The 14,914-nt window shown below is 40.3% G+C and overlaps 1 protein-coding gene across 6 annotated transcripts in view; it reads left to right on the forward strand.

Moving 5' to 3' along the window:
* The window catches only part of APP (amyloid beta precursor protein), a 259,372-nt gene that overhangs the window by 224,252 nt on the left and 20,206 nt on the right, over positions 1-14,914 (forward strand). For all 6 annotated transcript variants that reach the window (XM_074360950.1, XM_074360953.1, XM_074360939.1 and 3 more), the window contains one exon: positions 8,862-9,083. In XM_074360950.1, the coding sequence (XP_074217051.1) occupies positions 8,862-9,083 (222 nt within the window). The remainder of the gene's footprint in view (positions 1-8,861; positions 9,084-14,914) is intronic.

Here is a 14,914-nt window from a genome sequence, read left to right on the forward strand (position 1 = left end):
GGAAACAAGATCGGGACATGAGCACAAGTTCCACAAGTAAATACGAAGAAGGAACTCTTGACTCTGTTTTTTTTTTTTTAGAAGCCAGGGAGCCTGGCTGAGTTTTATTTGGATTTCTGATGGCCGTTGGTAGATCTAAGTTGTTTGATCTACATTGTTTGAAAGTCAAAAGGAAATTCATCTTGAATGAAGAGGCACTTCTTCATGCCCTCAGTCTTAAGCGAGACAAGTGATGCTTCAGGAAAATGTCACACGCAGTAAGGAATGTTCTCCCAAGGGATGTGTAGCCATGTTTGTGTCCCCTCCGGGGGGGAGTTCGTTGCCATAAGTGGACAAAGCGTGTCCCATTTAAAATCCATGTCCGAGAAACTTAGTAAAGAAAAATAAAGCCAGATTCAGACGTGGAGTCTGAATTTTGGGACTGTGAGAGATTTTCGAGATTGATAGTGTTGACGAAAATAAGACGACTGACCCAGTTTCCTGGAGGTCAAGATTAAAACTAGATTTGTGGAACAGTATTGCTTGGTGATAGTATGCCTCATGTTTTCCTCATGTTGGAAAACAGAGCAGCATCATACAGTGCTGTTTCAGTCTTGGTCACTGACGATTCCAGTCCCTGCACCATTGATGAAAAAGGGATATTTGGGGTGACTGCATGTGTAGTCAGTCCACCATTCAGCCTTTTAAATAGCTCATGGCAAAGGGGGTAGAGCTCAGTGGTAGAGCACATGCTTAGCATGCAGGAGGTCCTGGACTCAACCGCCAGGACCTCCATTTAAAAAAATAAATACATACATAAATAGCTCAAAATCCAAAGGAGCCTAAATTATCTTAAATTTGACTCAGAATTTGTGAAACCTGGTAACAGTTCATGTAGCTCTCGTATTTATGCCAGTCTACAAGAAAAAAGGGAAATCTAAGGACATAGGAGACAGGTGTTCAGAGGGGAAACTTCTGTTGAGGGTGGACCATCAAAACGGAAGTGACGGGGAAAGTCTCACTTAGAGAAGGGACCAGTTCCTGGTTGTGCATCTGAGAACCACATGGCCTTCCAGCTCTGCTCCACCATCAGGAAGCTCTGTGACCTTGGGCTCCAGGCAGCTCTGTGATTACCTTGGTTTCTTCATAGGAGAAAAAGATACCATTGAATTCATCACTTACCAAATCTATCACAATGTATGCAAAACAAACAAGATGCTTGTGATGATAGACATGTGTGTATTTTTATAATGTTAGTTACTAAGCAAAGCGAAGTAGCCATGACCTCCATAAAGTGGGTTTTTTCCTGAAACAGAAGGTTGTACCACATATCAGGATCCTTGGGTGTAGAGCCCAGTTCTGGTACTTGATAACCTTAAGTACATTTCTCAGGATGGGTGTCCCTGTTTGCTCAACTGTCAGTGGGAGTAATGATCCCACTTGAAGATTGCCGTGGGTGTCACATGAGCTAATGGACATGTAAAGGATGTCACTGGTGCAGTTGATCTCACGCTATCGAGATATCACAGCATGACACGATGGCATCACAGTCTGGCTGTCCCACGAGTCACACACTGATCAAAACACCCCAACATAGGTTCTCGCCCAAATCAGCATTTCAGACAACTTCTGCTCCATTGAACCATAGGCGGGTCCATGCTTAGAAGGAAATTCACGCTTCACAGGGGAGCGCACAGCAGTGAAGTATGTCCTCTGGTGCCCTCTGTATATTTAAGCACATTTTTTTTCTACGGTCTGAAAAACACTGACCTGTTTTCCTGAACACTTTTCCTGCTCTGGCTCCTGTGTAATTTCCTGCCTGACAAATGGTCTGGCACATAAGGAAATTCATAACTAGTCTTTCCTTTCCTATGGCTTTCTAGTTCAGAAGCCTTATCATGAATAATAGCTTCAAGGCAACAGGGTGGGTTGGGTTCTAAGGACATGCCTTTGAGGTGTTTGGAGCAAAGTTTCTTCTGGCAATACGGTTTCCTGGCCACACTCACCTTTCACACCTTGTTCTGTTTTGAGGCTAGTCTTATGAAGGGGATACTGGAGGCCATGGTGGAGTGATGCCTTTGTACAGCTTGTAGCAGTGGTCAGACTGTCATGTGCTTAAGAATCACCTGCTGGTCGCGGTAAACGTGCAAATTCTGTTTCTCAAGTCTGGGTGGGACCTGAGATTATACATTTCAGCAAGCTCTCAGGGGATGCCCACATAGAAGAGTTATAGACACCAGGATTCAGGGAGGAAGTACAGAGACCGTCCATCCAATTTCCCCTAATTGTATGGATGAAGGCACAAGGCTTAGGGAGCTCCAGAGGCCATGGTGATGTTAAGTATAATGAACAGCGTGGCAGTTACACACGGAGGCGTGAATCCGACACGCACAGAACTGCGATGGAAAAATGAAATCTGATCTCATAGTCCCACTGTGGACAGCATGCCTAGAATGGATGACAGCTGATTTATGGGAGAACTGCTTGATAGGGAAAAAGGCACATCCCTTTTATAAATAAGTCCAGTGCAGCTGTATCATTTGTGGGGGATGCATTGTTCAGAGATGTAATCCTCAGTATTTTCAGATGCGTAAGTAATTATCTATTAAAATATAAGAATTGGTCATGGGAGAATCTCTTGTTAGACGAAATTGAAAGGAAATTTCCATGTGTATTTTTCCACCAGGAACCAGAAGAATCAGAAAACAGGGAAAAAATGATAATACTAATGCAGGTTCAATTCTATACAAAAAGAAAACCCAGCACATCTAGGCATGTTCCCCAGTCTCCAAATCAGACCTTTAATCGCCGTGTTTTCCGGGGAAAAGACTGAGGGTGGACCTCCTTTATATGAAGGAAGCTTCCTCCCCACCCCAAGTGCATTTATTTACAGGATGGGAGACGTAGTTCAATAATTACAACTGAAGCTTGTAAAAGAACTGATTTAATGTATAAAAACTTAATTTTCTCAAACCCTAAAATGTGGCAGGTAAATTTTTAGAAGTCTGGCTAGTGGATTAATAATCAAAAGAAGAATATTAGATGAATTATCTAGGATTCATCCGTTTCCCATTCAGTAGTCCTTTAATGAGGCCATTTCTCTCAAAATGACTTATGGAAGTCTCTTGCTGCTACAAAAACAAAATATTTTAGTCATTTGAAGATGAAATCACTATTGGGTGTCTCTTTGGATGTTGCTTCCTTTAAAATACTTTAAATATTGTCAATCATAGGAAAACAATGAGATATTTTGTTTTATTTTTCCTATTTACTATAATAGACACCCTCAAGACACTTTTTTATTATAAATACACGTGTTTAAAACATTTTTAAAAGGGCAGTGTACATACAGTGGGGTTCGCTGCATGTTTAATATTTGAAATTAAATATCACTGTTATTGTTTAAACTCCAGGTTAAATATTACCATCATTGAACTCAGTTACTTATTTCCACTTTTAACTTCAAGACTTCCTGTGCTTGGGTATTAGAGAAGATATTTGACTCCAGAGGTAACCACTGCAATTTGGGGCAATAACAAATAGCTTTTAGGAAAATAAAGAGTCTTGGGGGGAAACATGCCTAGTCTTTTAGTTTAATACAGCAGTTGGCAAATGTAGATGCTTAAAAGCTTTGAAATCCCAATATATGCCATCAAAGCATTGTAATGAAATATTAAATTAATTCAGATAAAAAGATAATCCACTAGAGCCACCAATATAGTAGAAGTGTGGTTTCCTGTGTGATGAGTCTGACCACTAAATTCAAAGATGAAATCTCTCTCAGAATGAACGATGAGATAATCACATTTGGCTCTGGGGTTTTGGGGGGTTTTGGGGGGAGGGTTTTGTTGTTGTTTTACTCATAGGAGGAATTGCCTGGTGCCAGTTGTTTTCACAGTTGGTAAAATCCTGAGCCCTTAATAATTTCAAGAAGTAGGTGGCCGCCTTAGACATTTTACGATCACAAAATTGAATCCTCCTCCAGCTAACCGTAATCCACCATTTTCACCCTCTTTTCGTCCCTTAAAAACCATACTGACTTCATTATTCCAAATGAATCTCACCAAAGGTGGTTGTTTCTAAATCTCCAACGTTAAACTGAGACAAGAACGTGGATTTCTGCTTTGGTACCAAAAAAAAATTTTTAAGCCTAATTGCTTTTCACTCTGCTAAAAAGGTAATGTTTCTTGAAAATTTCGTTCTCTCATTTTCTGAAAATGAATATAATAAACCAGGAAAATTAACCACCATGGGACTCCACATTTTAGTGGCCATTTGGAGGAATTTTCCTGCCAACAGTGTAAGAGATAAAAGAGAAAGGGGAGGGAGAGCAGGATATGCTGCAGCCTGACATGTGCTGCATATTTGATGACGTGCAGATGTGAGATTTTCCAGTATGACAGTTCCATAGTCTGTCTTTTTTACTGCCGTGGCTGAGATGGTACAGGATCCCCCCCAGCTCCTGTGCCTGGGAAATGCCTATTTGAAGGGACAAAAGCAATAACGATTTCTTAGGGTTAATGATGCGTAGGTGAGCTTACAACCCCATCAATGTGGAAGACATTATGGAACAGTCACGCTTATAGTACGGGCTTTCTCCATTGGCTCTGCACATGAGCTATCCAGCGCTGAAAGAGGGAGCCTGGATAGGGAGGGGTTGAGTCAGGGAGGTTGGGGTGATGCAGCCCAGGACCTGGATTTCAGCACTGATGCTTACTGGCCAGGGAATCTTGAAGGGATCCAGTCATCTCTGCCCACCTCAGTTGCCTGTCCCATAAAGGTAAATCGTGCCTGCCTCGGAAAGTTGTTGAGACGAGAGTCGTAGAGGACGGGTCATTAAAGCTGGGCTCTAAAGAGTTCATATAGCTCAGATAAGCAGAGATGGGCTTCCCAGGGAGCAGGAACAGAGGGAAAAGGCATCCTGAGAGGAACACATGGTCCCCTCTGGGGGTAACCCCACCAATTCAGATGTGGTGTTAATATGTAGGGTGTTCCCCACACCACCACGCTATTCTCCAACCTCAGCAGTGTGTCTTACAGTTCAACCCAGTTCTCATACTACGACCTGAAGGTAGCATTCAGATTCTGCAGCCAATTGCAAGTCCTAGATGTCAGCTGGGCTTCTGATGACCGGCTATAAATCAGAGATTCTAACCACCTCCTCCTTAGGGTCTGTTAATTTCCCAGAATGGCTCACAGAACACAGGAAAATATTTTACTTACTACACTGCTGGTTTATTACAAAAGGATGTAACTCAGGACTAAGAGATGGAAGAGCAGGACGGGGCAGGGTACGTGGGAAGGGGCTTGGAGCTCTCATGCCCTCTCCCACATCTCCCTGCCACCTGCTCACCAACCCTGAAGCTCTCCCAACCCTTTTTTTTTTTAACATAGCTTATTTTTTTTAATGTTTATTTTCTAATTGTTTATTGTGAGTATATAACACAGCTGATTTTTTTTATATTGACTGTGTATTCAGAAGCCTTGCTAAATTCACTTTTTTCTTCCCTTTTTGAGGTATAGTTGTACACGATTATGTAAGTTTCAACTGTACAACACAGTGATGCACAATTTATAAAGGTTATACTCCATTTATAGTTATCATAAAGTGTTGGCTATGTTCTTTATGTTGTACAATATATCCTTGTAGCTTATTAAATAAATTTTATTCATGGTAGTTTGTACTTCTTAATCCAGTTCCCGTCTTATCCCTCCTCTCTTCCCTCTCCCCACTGATAACCATCAGTTTGTTCTCTACATCTGTAAGTCTGTTTCTTTTTTGTTATATTCACTAGCTTGTTTTCTTCTTTAGCTTCCACATGTAAGCGATATTATACAGTATTTGTCTTTCTCTGACTGACTTATTTCACTTAGTATAATACTTTCCAAGTCTATCCCTGTTGTTGCAAATGGCAAGACTTCACTCATTTTCATGGATGAGTAATATTCCATTGTGTATATACACCACATCTTCTTTATTTATTCATCCATTGGTGGGCACTTAGGTTGCTTCCATATCTTGGCTTTTGTAAATAATGCAAACCCTATTCTTTTGGGGTTTTACAGAGGCTTCCTTACATAGGCATGCTTGATTAAATCATTGGCCGTTAGGGTGGGGCTGAAAGTTCCAGCCCTCTAATCATGTGGTTAGTTCCCCTGATCACCAGCGCCTATCCTTAGGTAACCTAGGGGCTTTTCAGAAGACACCTCATTAATGTAACAAGACACCTTTAAAGCTTTCATCACCTGGGAGGTTCCCAGGGTTTTAATAGCTCTGTGTCTACATGAAAGTCAAATATTTATTATAAATCACCATATCAGAGGTGTATACAGCAAAGAGCTGTGAATCTCATGGCTGGAAAGATGCAGGGCAGGGCAGATCACAGAGGGCCTTTAATATCTAGCAAAGGAGTTTGGGATTAATTCAGTAGAAAATGAGGAACCACCGAAATGGGACAGAGCCATTCCTCAGTATCAGGTAAAGATCTGGGGAACAGAGGGATAAAAATTAAACTAGGGAGAGCAATGAGGAGACAGCTATCACAGTTATCCAGGCTGAAAGTAGTGCTGGCTGAAGGGAGGTGGGCAGTGGGCAGGGGGCGGGAGGGGATAAGAGAGAATCCAAAATGGAATTTAAAAGGAGTTGTCGGTTATTCAAGTACAGGACACAAAGACAGAGTCACAGATGGTTCTGAAGGTTCCAAGCCTGTGGCTGGGAGAACAGTTCTGCCACAGTTAGAAAACAGGACGGCCGGCAGGAGAGCGAGGGGCTCAGTCTGGTACCCACTAAGCTCATGGAAGATCCAAGTTCATGACGGTTCCTGCAGACTGTTAGAAATACATACACTAGAGCAGGAGGGAGAAGTCAGGGCTGGGGAAATACATTTCAGATTCATCCAAAAGTAGGAGGTCCTTCTATAGAGTTTCAAGAGTGGTTGGGATTTCCCAATGAAGAATTGCAGAAAGAGACAGAAAGAGATACAAGAAGAAAATGGTAGGGACCAAGAGAATAGGAAAAAAGGAGCAGAGAGCTATTGAGAGAAGTCACGGGAACAAGCTCAAGTTCTGTGTATGCAAGACAAAGAGCAAATATTTCCCGATGGAGGAGGAGGTTAAGTGACGGTAAATACCGCAAAGACACCAAGAACAGCATGGTGCCAGGTGGGGCCGAGAGCAGATCCCACTTCCCACTGGCAAACGTTATTCCCTCAAGATGAACGAACATGTAAGCACCAATAATTATTCCAGAAGATCCTCTCTTTATATTGTAAGAACTTAACAGTCACAAGCATAAGATTTATATAAAAGAAATGCCCACTTAATTTATTAAAGCAGACATTGCTAAGTTATTAGCCATTACCTATGACTCCGTAAGACGTGAAAAAGTTGGAAGAAATCTAATGGGGGCCTTTTATCTGTACGGGGAAGGTCACTGCAAGCATCAAATAATTGAATCTTAGAATGGTGCTACAGCGAATAGATATATATTATAACTCAAATTAGACTTCAAGAGGACTGATTTGCTTGAGATTTTATCATTTAAAAGAATATCTTGCAATAAAACCAACTCCATGGATGGATATTAATCTCATACTTTAATGCTATTCTGTGAAATTGCTTTAATAGGTATATTTGAACAGAATTTTAACTTTTCAGATAAATTCTGTGTTGTTGAGTTAAAAGAGAATGTGAAGGATGATAGTAACATGTTAGAAATTAAATTTACATCCTGATTTTATTTTTTTCGTTTTCTACATCAATAATACTAACCACCAGTCATTGATTTGAAAGGTATAACACAGTCAGCTCGTGACAGGTGTGATTGGAAAGTGAAAAATTCTGTTGAATATTATTGTTAATAGCACATAGGCTATTTCTGAGTCAGCTTTAAAAAATACATCACACAGAAAAACCCGGTGAGTCTTTGGCAACGTAATAGGAGATTCTCGAATCTTGTGATACTGTTTTTAAAAGGGCAGTTGCACTTGATACAAGCTCTTTTTTCCGGTAAAAAATGCATTTCAGTAATGACAAGTATAATAGGGGAATTTTCACTAGAAGAACTTAAGGTATGTCGATTATGCTCCAGGAAGTTAATTTTGTTTAGTCAGTTTTAAAGAGGAGTGACTGGTAGTATTTTTTGAAAGGAGTCCCAGCAGAGGGGGAGGGCAGGATGCCTGGTCTGAGATCCCAGGAGAAATGTCGGGAGGCGGGGCTGTTTATCCCACAGAAGACCAGGCTGGAGCTGAGCTCAAGGGGCTTTTCTTTGTTGCCTCAGAGCATACATCCTGTAGCACCAGGGGAGCCTTTTGAAGAAGACAGATTTTTTTTTTCTCAAAGCAAAATGATGAGAACTGTGCAACTGTGGAGCAGGCTGCCCATCACTTACACCTTTCTTGTCCTCACACATGTTCGGGGAGAGACTAAGGATTCGCTGGATGTGCCCTCCAGCCTAGAAGAAATTGTACCTTGTGCACTGCCCCCATTCCACTGCAAATGCCCCATCAAAGCACGTTGCCCATTCCTCTGTGACCGCAGTTTCCTAGGAGAGCCTTGTGGTGAAGGGAATGGCCAGGTACCTCTCCAGGTCTTTCACCACTAGGGGGAGTGGTGCAGCGCTTCAGAGCATCTGCCAAGGTCTAAGCCATTCTCCCTGGGCTCAGATCCCACCAGGGGCGCTTGCTAGCTGTGGTTTTGTGCGAGTGACTTGACTACCGTGTGCCTCAGTTTTCACCTCTGTAAGATGGAGCTGATGATGGTACCCACCTGGTGGCTGTAAATAAGATCATGCATGTTGAGTGGTTGCATTCGTGCCCGCAGACAGCACATGGTACTGTTATGATCGTTGTTACTCATCAAAGACACGGCTTTGTTTTGTTTAGATGAGCTGCTGCAGAAAGAGCAAAACTACTCGGATGACGTCTTGGCCAACATGATCAGTGAGCCAAGGATCAGTTATGGCAATGACGCACTCATGCCGTCTTTGACTGAAACAAAGACCACTGTGGAGCTTCTTCCTGTGAATGGAGAGTTCAGCCTGGATGATCTCCAGCCCTGGCACCCTTTTGGAGTTGACTCTGTGCCTGCCAACACGGAAAACGAAGGTAAGAAGCCCAGGAGGGAACCAGAACGTTCTGGTGTATATTAGCTCTCTCATGCTCTTAAGGAATGACTTTTTTTATGAAGCTTTAAAACTCCTTTCTCACCGAGGGGTATATTGTGGCTTTCATTCCAAAAGCACAATATTCAGTTAGGGTTTATGAGCCCGTGGCCTAGAATTCCCACCTTCAAAGGAAACAGACAGGTGGTGAAATTATGGAAATCACAGTTCACTCAGTGGAGAGAGAAATTTTAATGGGGCCTGCATAAATGGAGGTTTGAAAGGCACCAGAATAATCTGCATTGGTTATTTATTCTAGTGCGTTAAATTTCAGATGGCATTAAATGTTAAAGGCAACGATAGAGAACCACTTATGTAATGAAATGTAATTTTGCTTAAGAGTTACACAATTTTGTGTTTAGGTTAAATACAAGGCAGCTGTCAAAATTAAGAAGCACATTGATCTAAACGTTTCTTCCTGTGATAATTCAGAAAAGCAAGGTTTTCTTTGTCAACAAATTTGCACAATGGATTATGTACCTTCTTTCATAGGGATTTCTTAGCAGAAACTTCCAAATATCTATTTATAAGAGAGAATTCTTTAGTTTTTCTTATTCCATATCTTTTTACATGTTCAGAAGTATAAATTTTGAAGCATAGGAACACCTTGATTTCTAGACACTAATTAGTATGTTTTTCAAGAGCACATAGGATTTTATCTGTAACTTTCTTTGTTAAAGTAGCAACTTTTGATGGTTGAAAATTTTTGTGTAGACTATTTTCAGAACATGAGTAATCACCACAAATTGGTTCCATTAATTGGAAAAAAAAAAAAAGGTACCTTTTAGTAATATCAGATACAAACAGCAGTGTTATTTATGATACAAAAATAATCCAGACTTTTCCATTTATAAAACTAATTCTTACATAGAGGGAAAAATTTAAGGATATTTAGTTATCAAAGACCTGGGTAACTTCCTTATTAAATTGTATTATACTGGAATGCTAGTTGTGTTATTTTTTTAGGTAGATAGATTCTGGTAGATAGATTTAAAATCTTCATCATTTAGCCTCTAATGAGAGTTGTTTGTGAAAAATGTCCAATCTCAGCTTGTAAATGGAATGCTGCACACAAGATTTCCTCTTTTCCTTTAGGATGCTGTTGTTTAATTGATGGAGGAAAAGGTAACATGTCTGAAGTCTACCAAACTTCGTTTCATAGGAAATTACAGTCCTCACTGCCCTTTTTATACCAAATAATGTTAAGTGTGTAGTTTGTCATTTATGTCCAAATCTTAGCTTTTTATTTAAAAAGTTAAATATATAGATTATACCCTATTTTTTCTTAAAAATTGCCTTTGCCATTGAGAAGTTATCTGCAATGTGATTCTAAAATTACAATTTCTAGAGAATTGCCTATCCTTTTCTTATAATTTAAGACCTTTTCACATCTCTTACAAATATATAGTTTCTATAAATGCAGTGTTCTTATTTCATATGTATTATTATTTATTCATTTTGGAAAAGTAGAATAAAACATACTTTAGAGTTTACCTAAGTCATTTTTATGAACACACACACAAATAATAGGGACTACAAATTGTAATTTATGACAAAGTTTATGGAAAGAGATTCCGAGCGTTAACAGCATAAGCTAAGTTAGCAGCAGTGTAAAATTAATTTACAGACCTTAATACGTAGTTTGTTGTAATACTTGGTATTTCTCTTACATGTTATGACTCTTAGAAATGTGGACTGTGTGGAATTCACAGACATAAAAGACAGTCCAGCCCTGTTCATGTTAACTCTTCACATTTAGTGAATACAGTGAAATGCAATGAGCTTGGTGCCACGGAGCACAAAAGACAATAGGAAAACATTATGTATCTTCCCCAAAGCTGCTGCATTTCCTGAATTTCAAAATTTCCCTTTCTCACTCAATGAAATCTTGAGAGCTTAGCTGCTTTATATATGAATATCAGCGTGCATGTTTCCTTGCTGCCTTTAATGAGGTATATTTAACTTTGCAGTTATCATGTTAATGGTATATATAATACCAACAGTTAAATGAATCTGCCCTTTTATGCCCTAAGCATTTTATCTTGCCTCTGAATTTATTCATATGCATACATATATATGGTCTCCATTAAATATTATATGCATTCCATTAAACAAGCTGTTTATGTTAGCCAAACAGATCCATTTCGTCTTGGGAAAAAATGGAAGGAATATTGATTGTTTGTTTTATGTAGAAATATAGAAAGAAACGATTTTATTTCACTAAAGCCGCTTCTTGAAATCCAAATCCTGATGCCATCGTCAACAGAACACTGCCCCTGTTTTCTTATCCTTCTGCCCCTTAACAATTCCCCCACATCACTTAAGAAGTAAAGAAGTCTTGGTCCAAGTTAGGAGGCAAGCTGTGATTTTTTTTCCCTCCCCCAACTTGCCAAATAATCCAAAGAAGACTGGATTAACTATATTGTGCTTTCCCCAAAGTCATCTGCTTTTTGAAGGTGAAGAACAAAACCAATTTGGAGAGACCCCACAACACCGTGGACCACCACTTCTGCTCGGAAGTGGGCTCTGAGAGTGGCAGGTGGCTTGTGGCCATTGGGCTCACGTTCCTAACAGCACACATGGTAGAGCTGGTCCTGCGAGACAGTCTGCAGGCAGACACACACACACACACACACACACGCACACACACACATACACACACACACACACACACACACACACACACACAGGGCCCTTGGGTACAGCCAGGGTAGATGCCCGGTTGGGCAGAGTCCGTGACTGAGCGCGTCTAGATCGTTGACCAGCGTACAGTCATTACATTGACTGAGTCTCATCAAAAGAGCTACTATTCTTGTTTAAAAAAGGATGTTACTGATAAACAGCAAACTCGTACATGACAGTATTGGAGGCAATAATATTTAAGATCTCAGAGAGTTTGAATTCTGGTTTTCACCATTATCAGACCAACACTCCTTTTATCATATTTTGAGAGGACTCCTTAATGATGAATCTTAAAACAAAATGAACTGACACAGTTTAGAGGGGAAAGTCAATATAATGGGCGTGATTTATAGTAAGTGTTTTAACATGTGAGTGTTCAGGCTTGACTCCCATGGAAACAATGGCAGTCGGGTGTCTGCCCCCAAATGGATGTGACAAATACAGGTGCAGACTGCTAAGGGGGCTCTGAATTAAACATCCTTTCTTCATTTTATCCATTGGGGAGCTCCAGGGAGATCCAGCCTACAGTAGGAATTGTTGCAGAAATGCTTGGTGTTTATATATAAAGCTGACTTAAGTTTTGGACTCACATTGTCATAAATACATAAATGTCCAGCAGGAATTTAGGAAGCTGCATAGAGTGTGGAACAATTTTTATTTGTGTGGGACTGCCCCATGCATGTCATCTAGCATCCCAGATCCCCACTAAAAGCCACGAGTGTCTTCCCTCCTTCTCCAGTCATAGTGACAACCAAAGTCACCTCCACTTTCCTCACCATCCCACATTCTGGAATGATGTGGATCAGAGTTTAAATTCCATTTCTGCTGTGTCATTTTGGGCAACTCACAGAGCCTCTCAGGCTATTTCCCAGTCTGTGAAATAAAGCTGATAACAATTCCTAACTTAAAGATAGGATGTGCACATTAGTTGAGATGGTATGAAGACCTCTTAGCAAAGCCCCTGGAACATAGTAAATGTTCAGTGGTAGTTTTTTTTGTTTTTTTTTTTAATAGAACCAGGATCTCATTAGAGAGGTTTTACCAGCTTGTCTCAAGGAGAGATACTCTGTGCCCCAAACAGTATATCCTTAAAATTAATGTATATAGCAAGCCCTATAATAGTCCCCAAATCTTATCCTTTCTCCCCATCTCCCTCTTCTCCTTGTTTCTCGTGACTCTTACAGACATGTGCTTGCACACAGGGCTACTGAAAATATGTTAAGTTCTCGGCAGGGTGGGTATAGCTCAGTGGTAGAGTGCATGCCTAGCATGCATAAGGTCCTGGGTTCAATCCTCTGTTGACTCCCTTACAAAATAAATAAATAAACCCAATTACCTCAAAAAAATAAAATAAAATATCTAAAATCCTCAAAGAATTTCCTCTCATTGTTCCTGCAGCCCTTATCATCCGAGCTTCAAGTGCCGACCAAAAACTTTGTTGTTTTTCTCAAGAACAATCAGTCAGATCCACAGAGAGGATCAGACACCCAGACATTCTTTTAATTTACACTGAAAAAATAAGCGTATCAGGAACACAGTTTTCCAGTATTTTTAGGCTCTTTGGCCAGCTGCGATTTGCCTTCAGGCATTTTTATTCTGTGGTTTTTCTGATCCACAAAACTGAAATGGCTAAACTCAAGTGAAGCCGTTGTTTATAAAACGGTTGTTCTCATGGGTGGTGAAATCATCCAACTGAAACTTTTGTGTTGATAGCGTTTTGTTTGTTCTGCATTTTCCTGATCGCCTGAGCAGGCCAGCCCGAAGGTCAACATGGGATGCAGTGGCCACCAGAAACTCGTTGTGGCCAACAGTCAGCTCCCCTATGTGTAAAACATACATAAAATGCTGTAATATTTTTCAAGAGGTGCAGCGGGTCTTGTAAGACTGGACGTGTGTGGTTGCATCGTGAAGTTGCCCTCTGGTAGATTCCCACTTAGCTGTAAAGCAGCAATGAACAAATCACTTAAATGGGGAAACTGAGATTAATGTCCTTCATCAGACTTGCCAGGCAGTCCTTTTCAGGCCTCTCTTATCTACAGTAAAACCGGTTTCCTGCCGACTCCTCCATCACTAACTTAGGCATGGTGGGGAGGGGAATTTAGGCTAGGCAGCATCTAGCTTAGACTTGGTCTCTTACAGGGAATGCCAGAACTAACAAACTCAAAAGTCCTCGAGTTTCCATCATTCTCTGTCTTTCTTTTCATAATGGACCATTGATTCAGAGCTGCTGAAGGCAGTGGAATAACACATTCCTGCTTAAGCTTTATTTTACCTCTGTAAGGTGATCTGTTTCTTATTTCCCATTTACTAAACAGCCAAAGTAACATGTTTTGAAGACTATATTCAAGTTTCTTTCCAGTTCAACAAGTAATGGTCCATTTGAAAATTAGGAAGTATTGATTTTGTTTTGGGAAATAATGCACTACTTTATCCTGACAATGTATATTCTTTTTTTTTTTTTTTTTTGCGATGATGTAATTATCTTTTTTAAAATGTATGGATGTCCGATCACTGAACACACAAGTTTATTTATTTTTTGAATATTAATTCCTACTAAATCAGCCTCACTCTGTTAAAGCAAACTAAAGTTTAAGTCCCTAAAACTGTTATTCTTTATCTTCCTAAAAAATAAAAAAGATTTTATTACTGTTTTCAAATAATACATGCACCTTGAAACAAGGAGGCAGAGAAATTCAGAGGAATGATCTTCTGATCCAGAATAAACTGATGATAGCTTTTTGTGGTCATACCTTTCAGACTTTTTCCTAGGCATATTTGATACTTTTCAATATTCTCTTGAATAATGATGGAAGAGGGCTTTATCATTTGTCAGGTTCTTTGGCATATGTGTGCAAATGAGCCCTGGAAAAACCCAGCTTCCCTGTGACAAAACCGAGGCTCAGAAAGAATGTAGTTTTCGCTGAGAGTTTTAGTGGTGGATAGTGATGGCTTTTCAGTCCCTGGGACTGACTACCAAGTCTTCAGCCTACATTGAAACCACAGGTTCAGCTGCTTCTCTGTGAGTCAGAGACCGTGTCTAGTGACTTAACTGTTGAAGGTGATCACCACTTAAAGTTACTTTTTTGCTCTGTG

The sequence above is a fragment of the Camelus bactrianus genome, chromosome 1 (genome assembly GCF_048773025.1).
Source record: "Camelus bactrianus isolate YW-2024 breed Bactrian camel chromosome 1, ASM4877302v1, whole genome shotgun sequence".
Taxonomy (NCBI): Eukaryota; Metazoa; Chordata; class Mammalia; order Artiodactyla; family Camelidae; genus Camelus; species Camelus bactrianus.